We start from the raw sequence: 25,000 nt of genomic DNA on the forward strand, positions 1-25,000 counted from the left end.
TGCATATTTAATGAGCTTCAGCTCCTCTCAGTACATGTGGGGATTGTTTTGAAAGCGTCTGGAGAAACGCTCACAGGACTCGCAAAATATTTCAAACCATCTGTAACAATGCAAATCCAGTCTCGACCTGTATCTTGTTTACAATCGATTCTGTGGTGAAATGAAGCGAACAAACGCGCAATGTCTTACGCACGTGAGCTGGAGCCGGCATGTTTATTGCTCGGAAGCACGACCCGTTTAGCTCCACGAGTCGGTGGGTGGGGCTTGAGGCGGTGCCTCTGCATCCTATTACGTCAGTGATCGACATATTCAGAGATCTCTCGTTTTCTGAGCCTGGTGACAATAAAAGCTTTTCTTTGACTAACAAGGACGTTTTCAGCTCTGAAACTTACAGGATATTCTTATATCACGATTAACTTTTATATATCACTTTTAAAGGCTCAAAGGAAAGTTGATTTCTCAATTCATCACCCCTTTAATGCTTTTTATGCATTAGTGAAGCCTTCATATGATCTTAGCAGCATGATGAGTAAATTATATTAACTGAAATAAACTGAACAGAAAGGGAGCAGAGAATGTGACCAATCGTGAGGCCGTCCATAACTTGGGTCTAGCACGAGTGTAGGCGAACTTAAACATTTATTCTATTACATAAATATTTTGAAACACATTCATAAATTAAAACTATTAATAAAATAATTATGAAATCTATAAAATAAGTATATGCCAACACTTTTATATGACCTAATAAATAAATATAGACTGTAAGCATTGAAATAAATGATTGTGATTTTTTTTATTATTATTTTGTTAATCTGTTATTTTAGATCTTCCAGAAAATAAGATTCAATATTTTTTTAAAGTGCAAAAACATAATTCATGCATTAGAGGGTTAAGAATAAATTCAATGATAAAATTCACAGTGTGACGTGTAGGTGACGCTCATTTGCAATCACACCACCGGCCTCGCACCGCTCTCTCACGGCTCTCGCCCGCCCTGCTCGTCACACACAGAGACTCAGTTTCATGTCAGAGTCACGTATGATCTTACCGCAGTGTCTCCAGTTTACAGTGAGGATTCTCCAGTACAACAGAGAGCAGCTTCACTCCTGAGTCTCCTAGATTATTCCCATCTAGATACAGATCTCTCAGGTGTGAGGGGTTTGATCTCAGAGCTGAAGCCAGAGCAGCACAACCTTCATCTGTGACACCAAAATTATACAACCTGTAGAGAACAATGACACACATTAAGTCTATCTCCAAAGCTAAACATGACCACTTAAACAAAATAAATAAATAACAATGCTGTCAATATGAAATATATATAAAAACTCATTAGTTCATGTTGTTAAAATTAGGGATGCACCGAATCCAGATTTTTGGGGTTTGGCCGAATACCGAATCCACTGGTTAAGATTCGGCTGAATCCGAATACCGAATCCTACTCCCACCTAGGGCTGGGTTTCGATTCAAATTTCAAGAATCGATTCGATTCCGATTCTCAAGATCTTGAATCGATTATCATTATTCGATTCGATCCGATCTGATCTGATCCAATCTTCGAGATTTAGATAAGTGTTTTTGAAGAAAGCATTTTTTCCAGCAGTTACCTGAATTACAGGACTGTAGTTATGCAACATATTGATACTATAATTATAGACATTCAACTGCAAATTAATGGAGTATTGATGGTTGTAAAGAACAATCCCCCTTCTAGAGTGTTGATACAACTGCTTTCACAAACTTGCACTGGTGTAGACGACAGAGGACGCAGAGGTATATCAGCAGCAGTAGACCAATTATTTAGACGCGAACCTGATGTATTATTAAAAATGAAATTAAGAATTGACATTAAGATGCAAATGCACCTTTATTTTTTATTTTAATGATCAACATTTAGAACACATTTGGTTACTGGCTTCACAGTAAACAGACAACATTACACAGAATGTAAATACAATTTGAACTTACAAAACCTTTAGAACACAACTGTGTCACAGTTTTGTGTAAAACCTTCAAGTACTCCAGGTATAAGGTGTGCAACATTCGGCAGTTTGAAACAGGTGTTGTGCCGAAAACGGCACCCCTGCCGTGAAATGCACCCTCGTCGCGAGAACGCGCATTTGTAGATAACCGCCTTAAAACGAATAGCCTACCAATCATTAGCGTTCTCGTTATATATCACATTTTACTCTCATTAAAGTCCAGATATTATGTAATTATGTATTATGTAAGATATATCAACATGAAGTAATCAAGACTGACTGTAATATTTAATATGCTTTATCAAAAGCACTGTATTTTCTTAGAATTTCCCTCACAATTTTAACAATAGTCCACTGTATGAAGATGTTTTGTGTATAATGTCACAGTTTACTTTATTTTGTATGAGTATGTATTATATATAAACACATATACATATATGTGTGTGTGTGTGTGTGTGTGTGTGTGTGTGTGTGTGTGTGTGTGTGTGTGTATATATAGGCTATATATATATATATATATATATATATATATATATATACACATACATTTATACACATACATTTATACACATGCATGCATACAATCAAACCAATAATTATTCAGACATTTTTGATTAAAGATAAAGTATTTTGCGAGATAATTTTTTTATTTGAATTCAGAAACAAGCTTAGGTTACATAATATCTGGACTTTAATGAGAGTAAAATGTGATATATAACGAGAACGCTAATGATTGGTATTCGTTTTAAGGCGGTTATCTACAAATGCGATTTCTCGCGACGAGGGTGCTTTTCACGGCAGGGGTGCCGTTTTCGGCACAACACCTGTTTGCGAGTCCAGGTTGATTATGTGCGCGAAGCAGCCGACGTGGGTTAGCCCCATAATCTCAACTGCACGGATCATATTTGCCGCGTTGTCAGTGACTATGGCTGGGTCTTTACTCAGCAGCCCTCACTCCTCCATAGCTTTGGTTAACATTTCAGATAGACTGACAGAGCGATGGTCCGTTTGAACTTCGGTTGGCTGCAGCACGTAAGACACGAGGTTCCAGAGCTCGTCCATGTTCGTTGTTTTAATGTCCTTCCACCTCGCGCGCATGCGTGAATTTAATGACGCGTCAAATTAAAATTCACGGGGAAAATGTAGGCCTATTATTAAATCGATCCTCTGAGTTAGGGATCGATCTTTAGAAATTAATATGAAAATCGATTCAGAATTGTTGAATCGATTTTTTCAACACAGCCCTACTCCCACCCTCAGTCCATTATCACAGTAAACACATTAAAAAAGTAAACAACGTCCACAGCAGTGTAGGGATGCTATTGACCATTTAACCGTTAACCGAAAGTAAGAACTTTGACCGATTAATACTATCAGTTAAACGGTTTAAAGGTTTTAACGGTTTTTTTTATGCATCTGTATGCTTGAGTGTGTGTCTGTGTGTGTGCGCCTGTCTGTCTGTGTGTGTTCGTGAGTGTTTGTTCGTGAGTGCGCATGTGTGTGACTGTGTGTGTGTGTGTGTGCGCACGCGCGCATGTGTGACTGTGTGTGTGAGTGAGTGAGAGAGAGTGTGTTCATGAGTGTGTATGTGATTGGGTGTGTGTGTGTGTGTGTGTGTGTGAGCGTGTGTCCGTGAGTGTGTATTTGTTTGTGAGTGTTTGTGTGTGTGTGTGTGTGTGTGTCCGTGAGTGTGTGTGTCCGTGAGTGTGTGTGTGTGTGTGTGTGTCCGTGAGTGTGTGTGTGTGTGTGTGTGTATGTATGTATCAGTGATGCGCGGGTTGATCCAAAATGAGCGGTCACCCGCGGTTACGAGTCATCCAAAAATATTTGTAATGATATTCGGGTCACGGTCGGTCGGGTTGTCAATAAATCCTTATTTACCTTTTGAATGTTGAGCGTTATTAACTTTTGAATAAATGCTGACGCGGGACAAAATGCCCGATTTCCCAACACGTTGAACTGAGCAATGCCATTGTACCATTTTAATAAGCTACTTTTAAACGCATATAGCTCCGAAAAGTCAGTTTTATGTATTTTCTGAGAGGGGGCCGGATTTTTGTTGGGAAAGTCGGGGGAGAGATGCACACTTCGATTAGACTGGATAAACACATGCAGCATCTTAATTGTTAAGAAAATGAAACGAAATGAATGAATAAATCAAGCCTGTATTACATAACACTAGGATATATCATACAGCATTCAGAAAAAGAACAGTTTGCGCTCCTAAGGGCTTTCACACTTTTCCAAAAGTGGGCCTTCTCTCAGTTGACCTGCTGATAAATTCTTCAAGCCGGGTCGAAACATAAACATGGCGTTCATCAATAATATGCATCTAGAGCTGAAATGGAAAATGATGGGCCGCCTCAAGAACGGCCTGCTCTCGCCGCTGCACCTCTGAGCGCACCACGTCAGGGCCTGAAACATTTTCTCAATGGCCCAATGACGCTACGATGAGCATTTACTACTTTTTAAAAATGCGGGTCAGGAAGCGGGTCGGGTACAATATTTTTTTTTTTTTTTTTTGCGGTCCGAGTTGCGGGCGGGTTAGTTGAAAACGTCGGTCAGGTGCAGGTTGTTTATACATTGACCCGCGCATCACTGGTGTGTGTGTGTGTGTGTGTGTGAGAGAGTGTGTGTGTTTATGTGCGTGTGTGTGTGTTTATGTGTGTATGTGACTGTGTGTGTGTGAGCCAGACCTGCCAACCTTGAAGAAATTTTATGAGTACTCCTACCCCCCCGAAACAACCCCACCCCCCACCCCCGCCCGGGCGCCCAGCACACACCTGACAGCAAGAGGTTAAGGAGAAAAAAAAAAGACTATTTTATTGCAATACTCTCTTTATTTTACTTAAAATAATTGAAAAACCTTACTTAAACTTAAAACTATGCATAAAAAAACCCTTGTACACATTCCTAGTGTATTGTATAATATAAAATAAATGTATATAAAGATTTACACTGGCAGCTCAGAGCTGTATAGCAGTATTTAAGTATGAGATTGAATGAATAAATGTAAAGATAAAACACCACATAGACTTCACTATAAAATCTACATTGATTCTTATTAAAGCTACTGTATAAGTTCTTCAGTTAAGAGCAGTGAGGGATGTTCTCTTTGTCTTTTGTTGTTGTATTAACATTAAAGAGATAGAATTTTCATTTTCGAGTGAACTGTCATCGAGAAATGAATACAGGTTATGAACAATATTAGAGTGAGTAAATAATGACATCATTTTAGAGTTGAACTGTCCCTTTAAGGACAGCGTGTTCACTATAGGCTGCGCTGCTGTAAGACCTGTGTGCATCTAATATACAGACACGCCGATTTTACTTTCACTTTAGACATAACCGACTGTGTTTGTGTTAACCTTGTGTGTATTTTACAGTATTAGCGCAGTAAGACGACTATTTAGTCCAGTAATCGCGTGTTTGACATGCGTTTAGAGCGCGCGCTTGGCCTTCATTCAAGCGCATATTCACTGTTTTAACATGTGCTTACATGTGCTTACATGTTAAAACTGCATATGCACGTGAATGAAGGCTTTAAAACGCATGCAAATAATGAACTTTGGTGATTGTGAATGACTATAGTGTTCCGTGAGTATAACTCTACCACTAACGTGTGATGTGAATGTGTGTCGCGTTGTTCAGTATATTGGGATGGAGGCAAATGATAGAATTTGTAGGAAAATAATTAATTAAAATGCTAAACCGAAAAACCCGCAATTCACAAGCAATTGAGAATTTTTAATGTTCATAGATTCAATTAGGCTTAAAAAAAATGCCATAACTGTTCCCTTTACCGTTCGTTAATCAGCACGTGTCCTGACTAAAACCTTCTAGATTTCTAGCCATTCCACCGCTTTAACTGCCCTCAACTATGGAAGGATAGGCTAGCCTATTGACACTATGAACGTTTTCTTATCATCCTTTTATTTTTAATATCATTATGTTTCGGGGGGTGGTGAATATTTGTGTGTGGTACTGTATTCGTTACCCGTTGGGCCTTGGTGACTGATGTCGATGTCCGTCTTGCACAGAACGCGTGATTAGGTAGCTTGGACATCTGGAGGCAAGGCCATCTCTCCCGATAGCTGTCAATAAAGCGCTGTGATTTCCGAGGCTTTTTTTAGGCTGTTCAGCCATGGCCTGCTTGAGGCACTGAATTGAATTGAACGCGCATAGCGCGACTGGGGGTGGGGTGTTAGAGGGTTAAAATGCAGTGCTCTGATTGGCCAAAGCTTTTCACTCCACTTACACTTACACGCTGTGGGTCAGCGGCAGAATCAACGTCATAGATTGCATAGAAACTGAAACTGGCAAAATGCGAGATGCATCAAAATGCGTACCCAGAGAGCAGCAAATCGTACAAGCGTACTTAAGGGTCAAAATGTGTGCCGAGTACGAAAAATGTGTACATGTTGGCAGGTCTGGTGAGCGTGTGTGTGTGACTCTGTGTGTGTGTGTGTGTGTGTGTGTGTGTGTGTGTGTGTGTGTGTGTGTGTGTGTGTGTGTGTGTGTGTGTGTGTGTGTGTGTGTGTGTGTGTGTGTGACTGTGTGTGTGTGTGTGTGTGTGTGTGTGTGTGTGTGTGACATTTTCATGACTTTTAGGCAAATATTCATGACCTTCCATGAAACGTCTGTGTGTGTAAAATAAGAATAAAATCCATGTTCAAATGTCAAATCACAGCATATCTGAACTAATTAACGACAAGCTCTGTGGTTTAATACACAATAAACGCTGACACACCAGTGAGACGGTCAGATAAAACACTGACCCTAGCAATGGATGAACACACATCAATGGGAGGCAACAATGATAAATAAGTGAATAAAAGTGTCCAGTAACACTGACAGGAACTTCACAAGGTGGCAGTGCCAGAGACAAACTTTAGGAACACAAAACTGGGCAACTAAGAAGATTTTACAACAGCTTTGCCTCCTATTGACCATCATCTCACTGGAAAACCATCAGTCATTAACAAGATAACGGCCCTATTTGAGTTCCCCAAAAACAGCCGAGTTTATGTTTTAATTTCTGCAGTTTACACCGATACAAACTGCGACTGCCAGACGTTCCCCAATGCCAGGGTCAGAAATGAACTTTTCCATTACGGGGCTCCTTGCAATTGATTTCCAGGAGCATTTTATTCATTTATAAGTGCAGTTTTGAATGATTACCTGTGTTGTCGTTCGTCAAATACTTCAATGTAACCAATGACTTAAATCAATCAGAATACTATATAGACTGTTAACAATAACTAAAGCCATCTTTACAATGCAAAGGTGGAACAGAAGCTGCATCTGAAATAGCAGAAATGTTCATTTACAGACGGTTTAATGTTACTCAAATTATAAAATGAACATTTCTGCTATTTCAGATGCAGCTTCTGCTCCACCTTTGCAGTGTAAAGATGGCTTTTAAAGACGTTATATTCTGACTACACAGATAAAACAATCTTACAACCATTTATTTTAATTATTTTAAAGGTGTCATGAATTTTATACTGTTGTCTGAGGTCAACTTATGATTTTTGCGTGGTTTTTACATTCAGAAACATCATAATGAATAAGTAATAGGCTATTTTCTAATAGGCTCTCTGAAGAAACAGTCGGTTTTGATGGGCGTGCCGCACTGAAGACTTGGAAGTAAACACTGTAAGATTATATTTTTTAATAAAGTACATTGTATTTAGCATTTAAGGTATAGATAATGATTCTGGGGTTTCCAGCAGGAGATTTCCTGCTGGGCCTGTTTTACAGTGATCATTTGAGGTAAAAAGGAAGATTGTTGAGTTTTCAGTAGGAGATTCCTGCCGGACCTGTTTTCAGACTCTCACCGTCGTTACCTCTATGCGTTTTGAATAGTTATGCTGATAAGGAGTAGGATTGGTGATACTATGTCTGGGCGGGTTTTCCCAAAACCTGTGTATTTAATTTACATGCTTTGTTTAAATCTCTGTAATCCCTCCCTCTTGAAATGTATATAACCTATCAGTTTAGACTGTTTGAGTCAGACTGTTTCGGACGACCTACAGCACAGAGTGTTCTCATTAAAAGAATAACTTCTGTTTGAATCCCGAAGTCTCCTGGTCTTCACTTCTGAAGTTTTCCTACACTTTAGAAGATAAAAGTTCACAACAACGCCCACGGCTAGGATTGGATAAGATTTGCATATTTAATGAGCTTCAGCTCCTCTCAGTACATGTGGGGATTGTTTTGAAAGCGTCTGGAGAAACGCTCACAGGACTCGCAAAATATTTCAAACCATCTGTAACAATGCAAATCCAGTCTCGACCTGTATCTTGTTTACAATCGATTCCGTGGTGAAATGAAGCGAACAAACGCGCAATGTTTTACGCAGGTGAGCTGGAACCGGCATGTTTATTGCTCAGTAGCGCGACCCGTTTAGCTCCACGAGTCGGTGGGCGGGGCTTGAGGCGGTGCTTCTGCATCCTTTTACATCAGTGATCGACATATTCAGAGATCTCTCGTTTTCTGAGCCTGGTGACAATAAAAGCTTTTCTTTGACTAACAAGGACGTTTTCAGCTCTGAAACTAACAGGATATTCTTATATCACAATTAACTTTTATATATCACTTTTAAAGGCTTAAAGGAAAATTGATTTCTCAATTCATCACCCCTTTAATGCTTTCTATGCATTAGTGAAGCCTTCATATGATCTTAGCAGCATGATGAGTAAATTATATTAACTGGAATAAACTGAACAGAAAGGGAGCAGAGAATGTGACCAATCGTGAGGCCGTCCATAACTTGGGTCTAGCACGAGTGTAAGCGAACTTAAACATTTATTCTATTACATAAATATTTTGAAACACATTAATAAATTAAAACTATTAATAAAATAATTATGAAATGTATAAAATAAGTATATGCCAACACTTTTATATGACCTAATAAATAAATATTAGACTGTAAGCATTGAAATAAATGATTGTGATTTTTTTAATTATTATTTTGTTAATCTGTTATTTTAAATTTTCCAGAAAATAAGATTAAATATTTTTTTAAAGTGCAAAAACATAATTCATGCATTAGAGGGTTAAGAATAAATTCAATTATAAAATTCACAGTGTGACGTGTAGGTGACGCTCATTTGCAATCACACCACCGGCCTCGCACCTCTCGCCCGCCCTGCTCGTCACACACAGAGACTCATGTCAGAGTCACGTATGATCTTACCTCAGTGTCTCCAGTTTACAGTGAGGATTCTCCAGTACAACAGAGAGCAGTTTCACTCCTGAGTCTCCTAGATTATTCCAAGACAGATTCAGATCTCTCAGGTGTGAGGGGTTTGATCTCAGAGCTGAAGCCAGAGCAGCACAACCTTCATCTGTGACACCACACTTACTCAACCTGTAGATAACACACATTAAGTCTATCTCCAAAGCTAAACATGACCACTTAAACAAAATGATTAAATAACAATGCTGCCAATATGAAATATATATATATACTCATTAGTTCATGTTGTTAAAATACATCAGATAGGATTAGAGGAGAGAATATACAGTTTGTGGAAAGTCCCATAAAACATGGAAACCCAATGTGTGTGTGTGTGACGCTGTTTGTGTAACTGTGTGAGAGACTGTGTGTGTGTGTGTGTGTGTGTGTGAGACTATGTGTGTGTGTGTGTGTGTATGACTGTGTGTGTGTGTGTGTGTGTGTGTGTGTGTGTGTGTGTGTGTGTGTGTGTGTGTGTGTGTGTGTGTGTGTGAGACTGTGTTTCACTTTCAAACACAAGTGAAGATATTTTTATAAAAATAGAGATTTCTGTCCCTCCATTTAAAGTCCATTCCTCTCAAACTTAAAAGATCAAAAAATGTCATAAAGGCATCGCAAAAATAACCAATCAAGTGTCTGATCCAAATGTGTGTGTGAGACTGTGTGTGTGTGTGTGTGTATGTGACTGTGTGCGTGTGAGAGACTGTGTGTGTGTGTGTGTGTGTGAGACTGTGTGTGTGAGACTGTGTGTGTGTGTGACTGTGTGTGTGTGAGAGACTGTGTGTGTGTGTGTGTGTGTGTGTGTGTGTGTGTGTGTGTGTGTGTATGTGACTGTGTGCGTGTGTGTGCGTGTGAGAGACTGTTTGTGTGTGTGTGTGTGTGTGTGTGTGTGTGTGTGTGTGTGTGTGAGAGACTGTGTGTGTGTAGACATCCCAAGTCTCCTGTAAGTTCCGGGAGTCTCCCACAAATTGATCAGTCAACAGTCAAAAAATGCGATGGAAAAGGCTTTTTTTTTCAAGTTTTATCGCATAAAACTGCAGTTTGATGAAAAAGAGAAAAAAGCGAATAATTATAATTGAATATTTAAGTTCTCATCTTGTTTTATTGAAGACCTTAATAAACACATGACTCGATTTGGACCGATTTCAAAACAATGCATCATGAAACTTCGAAGCGTTATGAATCAGTGAGTCGATTCATGATTCGGATCGCGTGTCAAACTGCTGAAATACGTGGCCGTTTCTCAATACCAAGTCCTTGGTAGTTCAGACTTGCAAGTTCGACTCGGGAGAACGAACTCCAGAGGACGGGGGGAATCGCCATCAGTCGTCAATTGTGAAATGTCATCAGTTGCTGCCAAGTACTCTTCCAATTCAAAGTTCACATCCAGCCAAGTACAGTTCAAATCCCCGGATGTGTCCTTGATCCGCCCCTTTTATCGAGGATGCATCGAGAGGAGACTTGTGGACTTCAGACAGACCGGTATCCCAGAATGCATCTCGCACCAACAAGCAAACGTCAATAGCGGATGAGAAACCCCTCGTCATTTAAAAATACTACTGTTAATGTTTCACAAAATTTAGTTAAGACCTTTTCAGGCGAGAATGTACTTGTTTAAAGCTCAAATCTGTGGTTTATTTATAAAGAGAGCGCCTTTTTGACAATTTGATCTGGCGTTTTCGGAGTTGTGTGATCCAGTGGATCAGCGGCGCTCAGCGGGTGCTCTCCCCGCCGAGAGCAGCCTTAACACGGCTAGTCCTTCTGACGCCTGCCGCTGGCTCTGATGTCTTCAGATATAATTCGTCTTCTAACGGCCGATCTTTGGTTTCATGAATCTATAATTTGTTCCCTGGCAAATCGTTTTGACTGAGGGCAAAGTGAAGTTTCATAACTTTATATTTTTAGGCTATTAAACACATAAACTTACATTTAACAAAAATAGACTGGGTTGTGTTTTATGTCATAATTAATTTTATTACAGTGATAATCACACTTGTCTGAACCACATATTAATGTTTTTTTTTTATGTAAACGAAAAGAGGCAGGGTTTTAAATATTTCGTTTTGTTATAAATATACTTGCAATAACATTGCCTGCACTACATTTGTGTGGCTATAATATGTTTAATATTTTTTTAATGAAAATGAAAAGAGGCAGAGTGGTGTTTTATCATATATTTGGTTTTATTGTAGCCTAAAATATACATATATACACTGAATAACACTATCAAGAACGCTGCTGTTCCATTAGCAGAGCACCGGACTATTGTCCTCCCGTCCTCAGGAGTTCGTTCTCCGGAGTTGAACTTGGCGAGCCTGAATTAACTCCACGGACGCAAGTCAGAAGTTCGCAAAGGCCTACTTGGTATAGAGAAACGTATATTTTAGGCTACAATAAAACGAAATATGTCATAAAACACCACTGCCTCTTTTCAATTTTTTTACAAAAAAATCTTAAACATATTAGCCACACAAATGTCGTTCAGGCAGCTACATTGATTATCTTATATATTTATAACAAAACAAAGTATAAAACACAACCCTGCCTCTTTTCGTTTAGATTTAAAAAACAATAGGCCTATATTAAACATTTATATGTGGTTTAGGGTGACCAGATTTCTGAAATGGAAACCGGGGACATTTCCTATTTGAGTGGTCAAAATATCACTAAAATCTCATTTGTTATTATCTTTTAATTAAAAAACGGGACAATATATTTTTAAATGTTTTTGTTTGTTTATTTGTTGTTCTTGTTGTGGACTCTCTATATTATTATTAACATTAATAATTATTCTGATTTAGTTATTTATTCTGGATGTGTTGCAAGTGACAAAACAATGCCGCACCCGTGATGATAATGCCGCTCTGCTCTCGGTTACGTTAGTAGTAGAGGCTCGCGCACAACCAAGTTCAGCTGCTCATGCGGGGGTGTTGGGGGGCATGGCATTACTGATCGTTGCGTCCGTTGGTCTGAGATGCATTCTGGGATACCGGTCTGTCTGAAGTCTCCTCTCGATGCATCCTCGATAAAAGGGGCGGATCAAGGACACATCCGGGGATTTGAACTGTACTTGTCTATGGCTAGATGTGAACTTTGAATTGGAACAGTACTTGGGCAGCGACTGATGACATTTCACAAGTCCATGAGAACACAAGTACAGACAAGAACGCATATTGAGAAACGGCCCGTGACTTTGGCGATCCGAACCGCTGAATCGACTCACTGATTCATAACGCTCTGAACCGCTGAATCGACTCACTGATTCATAACGCTCTGAACCGCTGAATCGACTCACTGATTCATAACGCTCTGAACTGCTGAATCGACTCACTGATTCATAACGCTCTGAACCTCTGAATCGACTCACTGATTCATAACGCTCTGAACCGCTGAATCGACTCACTGATTCATAACGCTCTGAACCGCTGAATCGACTCACTGATTCATAACGCTCTGAACTGCTGAATCGACTCACTGATTCATAACGCTCTGAACCTCTGAATCGACTCACTGATTCATAACGCTCTGAACCGCTGAATCGACTCACTGATTCATAACGTTCTGAACTGCTGAATCGACTCACTGATTCATAATGCTCCAAACCGCTGAATCGACTCAACGATTTATGGCGCTCTGAACCGCTGAATCGAATCAACGATTTATGACGCTCTGAACTGCTGAATCGACTCACTGATTCATAACGCTCTGAACCGCTGAATCGACTCACTGATTCATAACGCTCTGAACTGCTGAATCGACTCACTGATTCATAACGTTCTGAACTGCTGAATCGACTCACTGATTCATAACGTTCTGAACTGCTGAATCGACTCACTGATTCATAACGCTCTGAACCGCTGAATCGAATCAACGATTTATGACGCTCTGAACCGCCGAATCGACTCACTGATTTATAACGCTCTGAAGCTTCATGAAACAGCTTTATTCTTTTGCTGTTATTTTTGTTGGCGAATGGGAGTTTGCGCTTCATCATGGTTTCACCGATATCTATGGTTTCTCCACGGGGTTTGCAGCTTTTCGATGACGTTCATTGTGTGTGTGCGTGTGTGTGTGGGTGTGTGTATGTGTGTGTGACTGTGTGACTGTGTGTGTGAGTGACTGTGTGTGTGTGTGTGTCTGTGTGTGTGTGTGTGTGTGTGGGTGGGTGGGTGGGTGTGTGTGTGTGTCTGTGGGTGTGTGTGTGTGTGTGTGTGTGTGTGTGTGTGTGTGTGTGTGTGTGTGTGTGTGTGTGTGTGAGAGACTGTGTGTGAGTGTGACTGTGTGTGTGTGTGTGTGTGTGTGTGAGAGAGAGACTGTTTGTGAGTGTGACTATGTGTGTGTGTGTGTGTGTATGTGTGTGTGTGTTTTCTATTTTCCGTGAGCTAATCTAAAGTGAGAACTATTTATGGTTCATAAGTTGTTGGATCATCATCTAACTCTTTACATATGAGCTAATTAAACAATAACACTTTGAAGGCTAATTAGGAAAGGTGTTTAATAGTCGAGTGGTTCACAAACTGTTTAAAGTGGAGTAAAAGGTATTTCCCCCTCTCTTCCACTCTCACCTTTTCCATTAAAGGACAATATTTGCCCCTAAATTGACTTTCCAGTGCATTTTTTATCTTTATATAGAGCTTGTGTGTGTTCATATTGTTGTTATTCCGCCAGTGTTCGTGGGTCTGGTGGACCCGCTGCATTTTTGGGTATTTAATTCAACACAATCAAACAATTTTATGCTAAAATACTCTACAGATGTTTACTTCATCCCAATTACAAGCAGTATAAACAGCATATATGGTTAACATTTGCCCTCTACCCTTGTTAGATCAAATTTATGTATTAAAGTGCTACTCGTTTTTTTGTTTGTTTTTTAATAAAATATCATAAAAAAAAGAAAATAAATTATAATCAAGATATCAGTGGAAAGAATTTAACACTCACACACACACACACACACACACACACACAAACACACTCACACACACACTCACACACACACACAGTCTCACCCACACACAGTCTCACACACACACAGTCTCACACACACACACAGTCTCACACACACACAGTCTCACACACAGTCACACACACACACACACACACACACACACACACACACACACACACACACACACACACACACACACACACACACACACACACACACACACACACACACACACACACACACACACACACACACACAGAATGGCAGTTAATGGAGTCTAATAAGCCTCTCCAACTGTCAGCATTTGAATTTTGTAAGTTAGAGTTTGAACTGTCTTGGCTCATATGAACATTCTGTCAGTGAAAGTCTATGGGATTTCTCCGAGTTTTGATCAGCATTTTTAGGAAAACCGTAAGTCGGATCAGTCTGAAAAGATATAGCAACTGACCTCAGAACAGTCTTTTAGCTTTCACTCTCTTACTTTAGTCCGATGCAATCTCCAGACTTAGATCAGATGAAGTTTAAATGAAGGAATTCTCCCAGAGTTGATCATACAGAAATAACAGGGGCTGATCATGAGAAACAAGTCCCACCATCCGGGTTTAAGTTTATAGCGTGCAGGGACTAGGCTATATTGGCAGAAATGGGAGATTAATAAACATGCAGAAACAATAAAAACATACAGCGAGCAGCTCTTCATTAAGATCTCATGACTGTAGAGGCGATCGCATCGCTCAGATAATGTTGCACAATTAAAATAAAACATGACACACACATGTTGTGTAAATAATAATGTGTCTAAAACTGTTGTAAAGATTGACGTTTATTGTAAAGCTCAAATAAGTTTAATTGCTTGTCAAAACTGCGTCTGTCCATTATTTTCTGAGGGATTTATATGACGCCGCCTCTGAGTGTAGATCCGGTGCTGGATTGAGTTTACATTACACTGAGATCCGATCACAATGTGTCCTCGACTACCTCTGGACCAGGACACGCTAATCGGATAACATGTGGACAACATCCGGATATAGGTCACATGTTAATGCCAAGTGTAACCGCAGCCTTAGATTGCCATAAACACAGAGGGAGAACTAGAACAAGCCATCTCTCCCAACCTTGCACCCTGAACACAGATTTGCTTTCTTTCATACAGGCTCATCTGCTTTAATTTACAATATCTACATATTAATCCTTATTCACTCCGAGTCTTTATGGTAGAGATGATCTTACCCCAGTGTCTCCAGTTTACAGTGAGGATTCGCCAGTACAGCAGAGAGCAGCTTCACTCCTGAGTCTCCTAGATTATTCTCATACAGATTCAGATCTCTCAGGTGTGAGGGGTTTGATCTCAGAGCTGAAGCCAGAGCAGCACAACCTTCATCTGTGACACCACAGCTCATCAACCTGTAGAGAACAATGACACACATTAAGTCTATCTCCAAAGCTAAACATGACCACTTAAACAAAATAAATAAATAACATAATGCTGTCAATATGAAATGTATATAAATACTCATTAGTTCACGGGTTTCAGTCACGTGACTTTTTTGTCGCGGCCGCCATCTTTAGGACCTTTGCGCAGCCTCTGCTTGATGAGCAGAAAGATGTCACACACCAAAATAGCGCACCTCACCACCGACGAAAAGCAACGATATGTAAATAAAATAGATACTTTAGGATTAGATCCTTATTTACAGCCAAGTGAACTGCTGACTCCACTGAAGTCTAGTAGAACCTTGCCAAATTTGGCGTTTGCTGATATTTATATCTACCTCGTCCACAATCCCTCTCCGTACACCAGCGAAGCGCTCAAGCACTCAACACACACACACATACACACACACACACACACACACACACACACATACACACACACAGAACAGACCACTGAGACACACACACACACACACACACACACACACACACACACACACACACAATGGCAGATCACAGAACAGACCACTGACACACACACACACACACACACACACACACACACACACACATACACGTCTATATTACCAACAGGGGACCATCACTCCACACTGACCAAGAGGGGACCTGTGTTTCTAGTCATTTTGAAGAAACAAAACTTAGATACAAAATTTTGTTTTAAGGTCTTTTTTCATAATATAACTTCAAATAAGCATTTATTTTTTTATTTTTAAACATGCCAAGAGGGGACCTGACCGATGTCTACCTATCCAACAGGGGACCTCCATAGCCTGCAATGGAGCTGTGTGTGTGAAAGGGAAGAGAGCTGGCAGTCAAGTCTGTCTTCATTATTTAATATATATATATAATTATAATTATATAATGTTCACACAGGCATCAGGGAACACAATGAGCACACAACGGAGAAAAAGCCATGTTGTGGACATTACAGAAAAGAATTTAAGAAATAAAAAAATTCTTAAAATTAAGAGTTATCTTTAAGAAATTCATTCTCTGTTGTGTCTTCATACTTACAGTATATGATCCGTCCACATCTCTCATTTAAGCTTATTTTCAAGAACACCAACACTGTAAAAAAAATCAGGTCTCCAATTGAAAATTTTCTAGTGACCGATCACATCTAAATTTTTTAGTTGGCCAAATTGAATTTCTTGAATTTTAATTGAATTAAAGTGCATCAATTTACAGAAAATTTTCAATTGGAGACCCACATTTTTTTTACAGTAAAGGTATTTCAATGTGTGACTTATTTTTGAATAAAACATAGTTTCTGCTCTCTAAAATCCCAAATAATGTCCTTTGTTTTTGAGATTTTTAGAGTGAGATTTGATTTCTTGCACCAATAAAAAAAATATATATATATAGGACTGGACAAGCAGAAATTGTTCTTTAAGGTAATAATCACAGGTCATCACTTTATATAGTAAATAATGATTATGTTAAACACAATGGCTCGGTCCCCTGTTAGATAGTAAATCACGACACCAGTGTGTTTAATTTTTCATTTCTTGCCATAAACACACTGTAGATATTTAGAGTTTTTATAGCAATAACTGAGTTTTAAGAGTTAAATCAAGCAGAAATATTTCTCTAATGTATTAATTGCAGATCATCTTTGAATAATGATTATGTTAAACACAATGACTCGGTCCCCTGTTAGATAGTAAATCACGACACCAGTGTGTTTGCGTTGTCATTTCTTGCCATAAACACACTGTGGAGATTTAGAGTTTTTATAGCAATAACTGAGTTTTAAGAGTTAAATCAAGCAGAAATATTTCTCTAATGTATTAATTGCAGATCCTCTTTGAATAATGATTATGTTAAACACAATGACTCGGTCCCCTGTTAGATAGTAAATCACGACACCAGTGTGTTTGCGTTGTCATTTCTTGCCATCATAAACACACTGTGGAGATTTAGAGTTTTTATAGCAATAACTGAGTTTTAAGAGTTAAATCCAGCAAAAATAGTTATCTAATGTATTAAATGCAGATCATCTTTGAATAATGATTATGTTAAACACAATGACTCTGTCCCCTGTTAGATAGTAAATCACGACACAAGTGTGTTTGCTTTGTCATTTCTTGCCATCATAAACACACTGTGGAGATTTAGAGTTTTTATAGCAATAACTGAGTTTTAAGAGTTAAATCAAGCAGAAATATTTCTCTAATGTATTAATTGCAGATCCTCTTTAAATAATGATTATGTTAAACACAATGACTCGGTCCCCTGTTAGATAGTAAATCACGACACCAGTGTGTTTGCTTTGTCATTTCTTGCCATCATAAACACACTGTAGAGATTTAGAGTTTTTATAGCAATAACTGAGTTTTAAGAGTTAAATCAAGCAGAAATATTTCTCTAATGTATTAATTGCAGATCATCTTTGAATAATGATTATGTTAAACACAATGACTCGGTCCCCTGTTAGATAGTAAATCACGACACCAGTGTGTTTGCGTTGTCATTTCTTGCCATAAACACACTGTAGAGATTTAGAGTTTTTATAGCAATAACTGAGTTTTAAGAGTTAAATCAAGCAGACATATTTCTATAATGTATTAATTGCAGATCCTCTTTGAATAATGATTATGTTAAACACAATGACTCGGTCCCCTGTTAGATAGTAAATCACGACACCAGTGTGTTTGCTTTGTCATTTCTTGCCATAAACACACTGTGGAGATTTAGAGTTTTTATAGCAATAACTGAGTTTTAAGAGTTAAATCAAGCAGAAATATTTCTCTAATGTATTAATTGCAGATCATCTTTGAATAATGATTATGTTAAACACAATGACTCGGTCCCCTGTTAGATAGTAAATCACGACACCAGTGTGTTTGCGTTGTCATTTCTTGCCATAAACACACTGTGGAGATTTAGAGTTTTTATAGCAATAACTGAGTTTTAAGAGTTAAATCAAGCAGAAATAGTTCTCTAATGTATAAATTTCAGATCCTCTTTGAATAATGATTATGTTAAACACAATGACTCGGTCCCCTGTGAGATAGTAAATCACGACACCAGTGTGTTTGCGTTGTCATTTCTTGCCATAAACACACTGTAGAGATTTAGAGTTTTTATAGCAATAACTGAGTTTTAAGAGTTAAATCAAGCAGAAATATTTCTATAATGTATTAATTGCAGATCCTCTTTGAATAATGATTATGTTAAACACAATGACTCGGTCCCCTGTTAGATAGTAAATCACGACACCAGTGTGTTTGCGTTGTCATTTCTTCATCTCAAACACACTGTGGAGATTTAGAGTTTTTATAGCAATAACTGAGTTTTAAGAGTTAAATCAAGCAGAAATAGTTCTCTAATGTATTAATTGCAGATCATCTTTGAATAATGATTATGTTAAACACAATGACTCTGTCCCCTGTTAGATAGTAAATCACGACACCAGTGTGTTTGCTTTGTCATTTCTTGCCATCATAAACACACTGTGGAGATTTAGAGTTTTTATAGCAATAACTGAGTTTTAAGAGTTAAATCAAGCAGAAATATTTCTCTAATGTATTAATTGCAGATCCTCTTTGAATAATGATTATGTTAAACACAATGACTCGGTCCACTGTTAGATAGTAAATCACGACACCAGTGTGTTTGCGTTGTCATTTCTTCATCTCAAACACACTGTAGAGATTTAGAGTTTTTATAGCAATAACTGAGTTTTAAGAGTTAAATCAAGCAGAAATATTTCTCTAATGTATTAATTGCAGATCCTCTTTGAATAATGATTATGTTAAACACAATGACTCGGTCCCCTGTTAGATAGTAAATCACGACACCAGTGTGTTTAATTTGTCATTTCTTGCCATCATAAACACACTGTAGAGATTTAGAGTTTTTATAGCAATAACTGAGTTTTAAGAGTTAAATCAAGCAGAAATATTTCTCTAATGTATTAATTGCAGATCATCTTTGAATAATGATTATGTTAAACACAATGACTCGGTCCCCTGTTAGATAGTAAATCACGACACCAGTGTGTTTAATTTGTCATTTCTTGCCATCATAAACACACTGTAGATATTCACTGTATATATTGAGATAACTCAATTTTATGGTGACTTGCATTAAAATGTTTATCCGTCTCAATTAAATTATGTGAACTGAATGACTTTTAACATTGACACTTTAGTTATTTAACCAACTGATGATTTTCAAGTCAGCAATCAACACACAACTGAGTTTTGACCTCCAAAATCTTATTATAGTGTATTTTTATGGTAAGTATTGGTGTTTTATGTTTTAAATCAACCAGAAATCACTCTTTAAGGAAACAATTGCAGGTCACACTTTATACAGTGAACATGATTTCCTTAAATTGACTTAAGTCCCCTGTTGGATGGTAAAACACGACACCTGTTTGATTGCTTTGCCATTTCTTGCCATCACAAACACACTGTAGAGATTTTGAAGGTCAGAACTAAATTTTTTGGTGACTTGCATGAAAATCTTCATCCGTCTCAATTAAATTATGTGAACTGAATGTCTTTTAACATTGACACTTTAGTCGAAGATTTTCAACTCAACAATCAACACACAACTGAGTTTTGACCTCCAAAATCATTATACAGTGTATATTAAATTTAAATAAAAAATAAAAATTTCCTTACAAAACAGTTTGACTCAAGTTTGACTCTCTACTGCTTATTCATTATTGTTTATGTTACATGGTCCATGTTTACATTACAGTATAAAATTGTTCCTAAGTTTTCCCCTTTTATATAGATGGTAATGACTAAATATCCTCGCACACCGAAATTTTCACACGTTAAAAAAAAGATCAAGCACGTTTACACACAGCCTCTGAAACTTTCCTTCCTTCATCATAAAAAAAAATCTGATCAGGTTCAGTTTTCTGCATTTTTCGCATCCATAGCAAGCATTTAAAGAGGGGTTTCAAATTTCTGTGTTATTCATTTTTGTGTTAAAATTTTGAACATAAGTTGAACAGTTTAAAAAAGAAAGTGTGAACCTTCAAATTAGCCATTATAGTTCATAAAGTTTTGCTGGCGTTTGTATCTAATTGAGAAAAGAATGAATGTAAATTGAAAGATGTCGTCATTGAACGCATTTTGTGCCAAAGCAAATAAATGATCCACAGTTTAGCCACATAGGCTGATGTGATCCCTGAGTGAAGAGTTTTGAAAAAGTGATGAGTATTCAGAAATGTGTCCTAGCAGATGTTTAAAAAACCCTGTAATATCACTATTAGTAAGGGATCACTGTATAATATCAGTCTTTAAATGTGAGATATTTAAAGTGAACCTAAAGTATACTTGCAATAGTGTGATTTTAGCACAATTAAATATACTTAATGGATGTTTCGCAAAAGCGTTGTTTAGTGATATTGCGTCCTTGTGTTTCTGCTGTACGTCATCAGCAACTGTCTAAGTTCAATTACAATACTCAAGAACACATGTACAGAGGATGCACAAAAGTACCCGGATGTTATAAGATATATGAGTATAAATAACTCCATACAGATCTATTGTTTTACAAAAATAATCTATTGTTTACAAAAGGAGAAAACGTGTGTACTTTAATGAAAACTTGGACCATGTGACATAAACTGAAGTTAACAGCAAAAAAATATACTATAATGCTGACTGTTGTTAGTGTTTTTTGTTGTATGAGTTAAAAGTGTATATGTTGGGTGAATCCTCATTGTGTTCTGGAAGAATGAGTTGATTTAAGACATCAATGAAGTGTTTTGGTAGTTTTAGCACATTTTGAACGTGAAATTAACTGCTTTGCTTTGAAAGGTGTCCTAGCGATTGTAGCTGAGAGATAGACGTCAAACAGACTCAAACAAAGACCCAGAATTCTGTGGTGTTACAGCACTGTGGCTGCTGTAAATGGCTGCTGTACGGTTTCTTTATGAAATAACAGGCACAATGGCAAAGATATTTCTGCAAAAACTCCAAAGTAATGTTCGGTTGCAGTGAGAAAGTCACAAGAGACAACTAAAAAAACTCATGCGTGTATTTAGCCTAGTGTAGATCTGTTTGCTTACACATCCCCCAAACTCCATTTACATATGAATACAGGAAAGGCCAAAGCCATTGTCTCACAGGTGAGGAACAGGCCTAACAGAGCTGTTACACCCATGTCACAGACACAAACTTCTCATCCAAACTAGAGAAAACGCTGGGATTTACCTGGGAAAATTAAATCAATGTACACTTTTTCCAATCCCTACGACACATTTTTCAATACTTGGGTCACTTTTTTAAAACTCTTCACACACTTTTTCACACAAATTCACACAACTGAATTTCAGCTTGGCACAGCAGTTATTTTAGTGTTCAAAATGCACTAAAACTACCAAAAAGGACCCAACAAACACACTTTTTCAATCATAAAACACAGACCTAAAACACATGATCATTACACAATGTTTTCTTCTGTAAAATTTTCTTTTCAAAAAAAGACTTACACTATAATTCACTGCAGTTTATGTTACATGGTCCTTGGTCCAGTACAGTATAACATTATTCCTAAATTTTTCCCTTTTGAATGGATGGCAATGCAATTTAAAAACTAACACCAGCTAAAGCAGGAATTATACTGAAATATAAAATCTTAAAATCCAAAGGGACCCACTTTATATTAGGTGGCCTTAACTACTATGTACTAACATTTTAATTATCCATTTGATACAATGCACTTATTGTGTACATACATGTCTTTACATTGTACTTACATTTTTAAATATACCTGCATGTAATTACATCTGTAATTAATTTATGTAGTTACATTTGTAATTACACTGTTGACACTTCCCTTACATCTAACCCTACCTTTAAACTTACCAATACAACCACACCTGACCCTACCCGTATCCCACCTCAATATCAGCAAAAGTGTTTTGCAATACAATATGAACACAATAAGTACATTGTACCTATTTAAGTACATAGTAGTTAAGGCCCCCTAATATAAAGTGGGGCCATCTAAAGTCATAATTTATCATTGATTTGGCATAAAATACATTCAATGGCGACATCTTTCGATTTATAAGAATTATTTTCTTACTTCAACACAAACACCACCAAAACATTATGAACTGTATAGGCCAATTTGAAAATTTTTTGATTCTCTTTTCAAAACTCCCTAACTTATGTTCAAAACTTAACTAAAATTAATTAAAAAAAACAAAACAATTTGCTACATTTAGGCAGTATTACCATATTGAAATATTGGGTGATTCTTTTGAATCCTCAGAATCCTTTTTGGTAGTTTTAGTGCATTTTGAACACTAAAATAACTGCTGTGCCAAGCTGAAATTCAGTTGTGTGAATTTGTGTGAAAAAGTGTGAGAAGAGTTTTAAAAAAGTGACCCAAGTATTGAAAAATGTGTCGTAGGGATTGGAAAAAGTGTACATTGATTTAATTTTCCCAGGTAAATCCCAGCGTTTTCTCTAGTTTGGATGAGAAGTTTGTGTCTGTGACATGGGTGTAACAGCTCTGTTAGGCCTGTTCCTCACCTGTGAGACAATGGCTTTGGCCTTTCCTGTATTCATATGTAAATGGAGTTTGGGGGATGTGTAAGCAAACAGATCTACACTAGGCTAAATACACGCATGAGTTTTTTTAGTTGTCTCTTGTGACTTTCTCACTGCAACCGAACATTACTTTGGAGTTTTTGCAGAAATATCTTTGCCATTGTGCCTGTTATTTCATAAAGAAACCGTACAGCAGCCATTTACAGCAGCCACAGTGCTGTAACACGTCTGTTTGACGTCTATCTCTCAGCTACAATCGCTAGGACACCTTTCAAAGCAAAGCAGTTAATTTCACGTTCAAAATGTGCTAAAACTACCAAAACACTTCATTGATGTCTTAAATCAACTCATTCTTCCAGAACACAATGAGGATTCACCCAACATATACACTTTTAACTCATACAACAAAAAACACTAACAACAGTCAGCATTATAGTATATTTTTTTGCTGTTAACTTCAGTTTATGTCACATGGTCCAAGTTTTCATTAAAGTACACACGTTTTCTCCTTTTGTAAACAATAGATTATTTTTGTAAAACAATAGATCTGTATGGAGTTATTTATACTCATATATCTTATAACATCCGGGTACTTTTGTGCATCCTCTGTACATGTGTTCTTGAGTATTGTAATTGAACTTAGACAGTTGCTGATGACGTACAGCAGAAACACAAGGACGCAATATCACTAAACAACGCTTTTGCGAAACATCCATTAAGTATATTTAATTGTGCTAAAATCACACTATTGCAAGTATACTTTAGGTTCACTTTAAATATCTCACATTTAAAGACTGATATTATACAGTGATCCCTTACTAATAGTGATATTACAGGGTTTTTTAAACATCTGCTAGGACACATTTCTGAATACTCATCACTTTTTCAAAACTCTTCACTCAGGGATCACATCAGCCTATGTGGCTAAACTGTGGATCATTTATTTGCTTTGGCACAAAATGCGTTCAATGACGACATCTTTCAATTTACATTCATTCTTTTCTCAATTAGATACAAACGCCAGCAAAACTTTATGAACTATAATGGCTAATTTGAAGGTTCACACTTTCTTTTTTAAACTGTTCAACTTATGTTCAAAATTTTAACACAAAAATGAATAACACAGAAATTTGAAACCCCTCTTTAAATGCTTGCTATGGATGCGAAAAATGCAGAAAACTGAACCTGATCAGATTTTTTTTTATGATGAAGGAAGGAAAGTTTCAGAGGCTGTGTGTAAACGTGCTTGATCTTTTTTTTAACGTGTGAAAATTTCGGTGTGCGAGGATATTTAGTCATTACCATCTATATAAAAGGGGAAAACTTAGGAACAATTTTATACTGTAATGTAAACATGGACCATGTAACATAAACAATAATGAATAAGCAGTAGAGAGTCAAACTTGAGTCAAACTGTTTTGTAAGGAAATTTTTATTTTTTATTTAAATTTAATATACACTGTATAATGATTTTGGAGGTCAAAACTCAGTTGTGTGTTGATTGTTGAGTTGAAAATCTTCGACTAAAGTGTCAATGTTAAAAGACATTCAGTTCACATAATTTAATTGAGACGGATGAAGATTTTCATGCAAGTCACCAAAAAATTTAGTTCTGACCTTCAAAATCTCTACAGTGTGTTTGTGTTGGCAAGAAATGGCAAAGCAATCAAACAGGTGTCGTGTTTTACCATCCAACAGGGGACTTAAGTCAATTTAAGGAAATCATGTTCACTGTATAAAGTGTGACCTGCAATTGTTTCCTTAAAGAGTGATTTCTGCTTGATTTAAAACATAAAACACCAATACTTACCATAAAAATACACTATAATAAGATTTT

The 25,000-nt window shown here is 37.4% G+C and overlaps 1 protein-coding gene across 6 annotated transcripts in view; it reads right to left on the reverse strand.

Moving 5' to 3' along the window:
* The window catches only part of LOC307130035 (NLR family CARD domain-containing protein 3-like), a 90,008-nt gene that overhangs the window by 7,115 nt on the left and 57,893 nt on the right, over positions 1-25,000 (reverse strand). For 3 of the 6 annotated variants that reach the window (XM_079822884.1, XM_079822886.1, XM_079822885.1), the window contains 3 exons: positions 15,410-15,583; positions 9,190-9,363; positions 1,052-1,225 (listed from right to left, as the gene is read on the reverse strand). In XM_079822884.1, the coding sequence (XP_079679010.1) occupies positions 1,052-1,225; positions 9,190-9,363; positions 15,410-15,583 (522 nt within the window). The remainder of the gene's footprint in view (positions 1-1,051; positions 1,226-9,189; positions 9,364-15,409; positions 15,584-25,000) is intronic. The other 3 variants (XM_079822888.1, XM_079822889.1, XM_079822887.1) reach the window with 2 other exon arrangements.

Source organism: Gobio gobio (assembly GCF_949357685.1).
Source record: "Gobio gobio genome assembly, chromosome: 8".
Lineage (NCBI taxonomy): Eukaryota > Metazoa > Chordata > Actinopteri > Cypriniformes > Gobionidae > Gobio > Gobio gobio.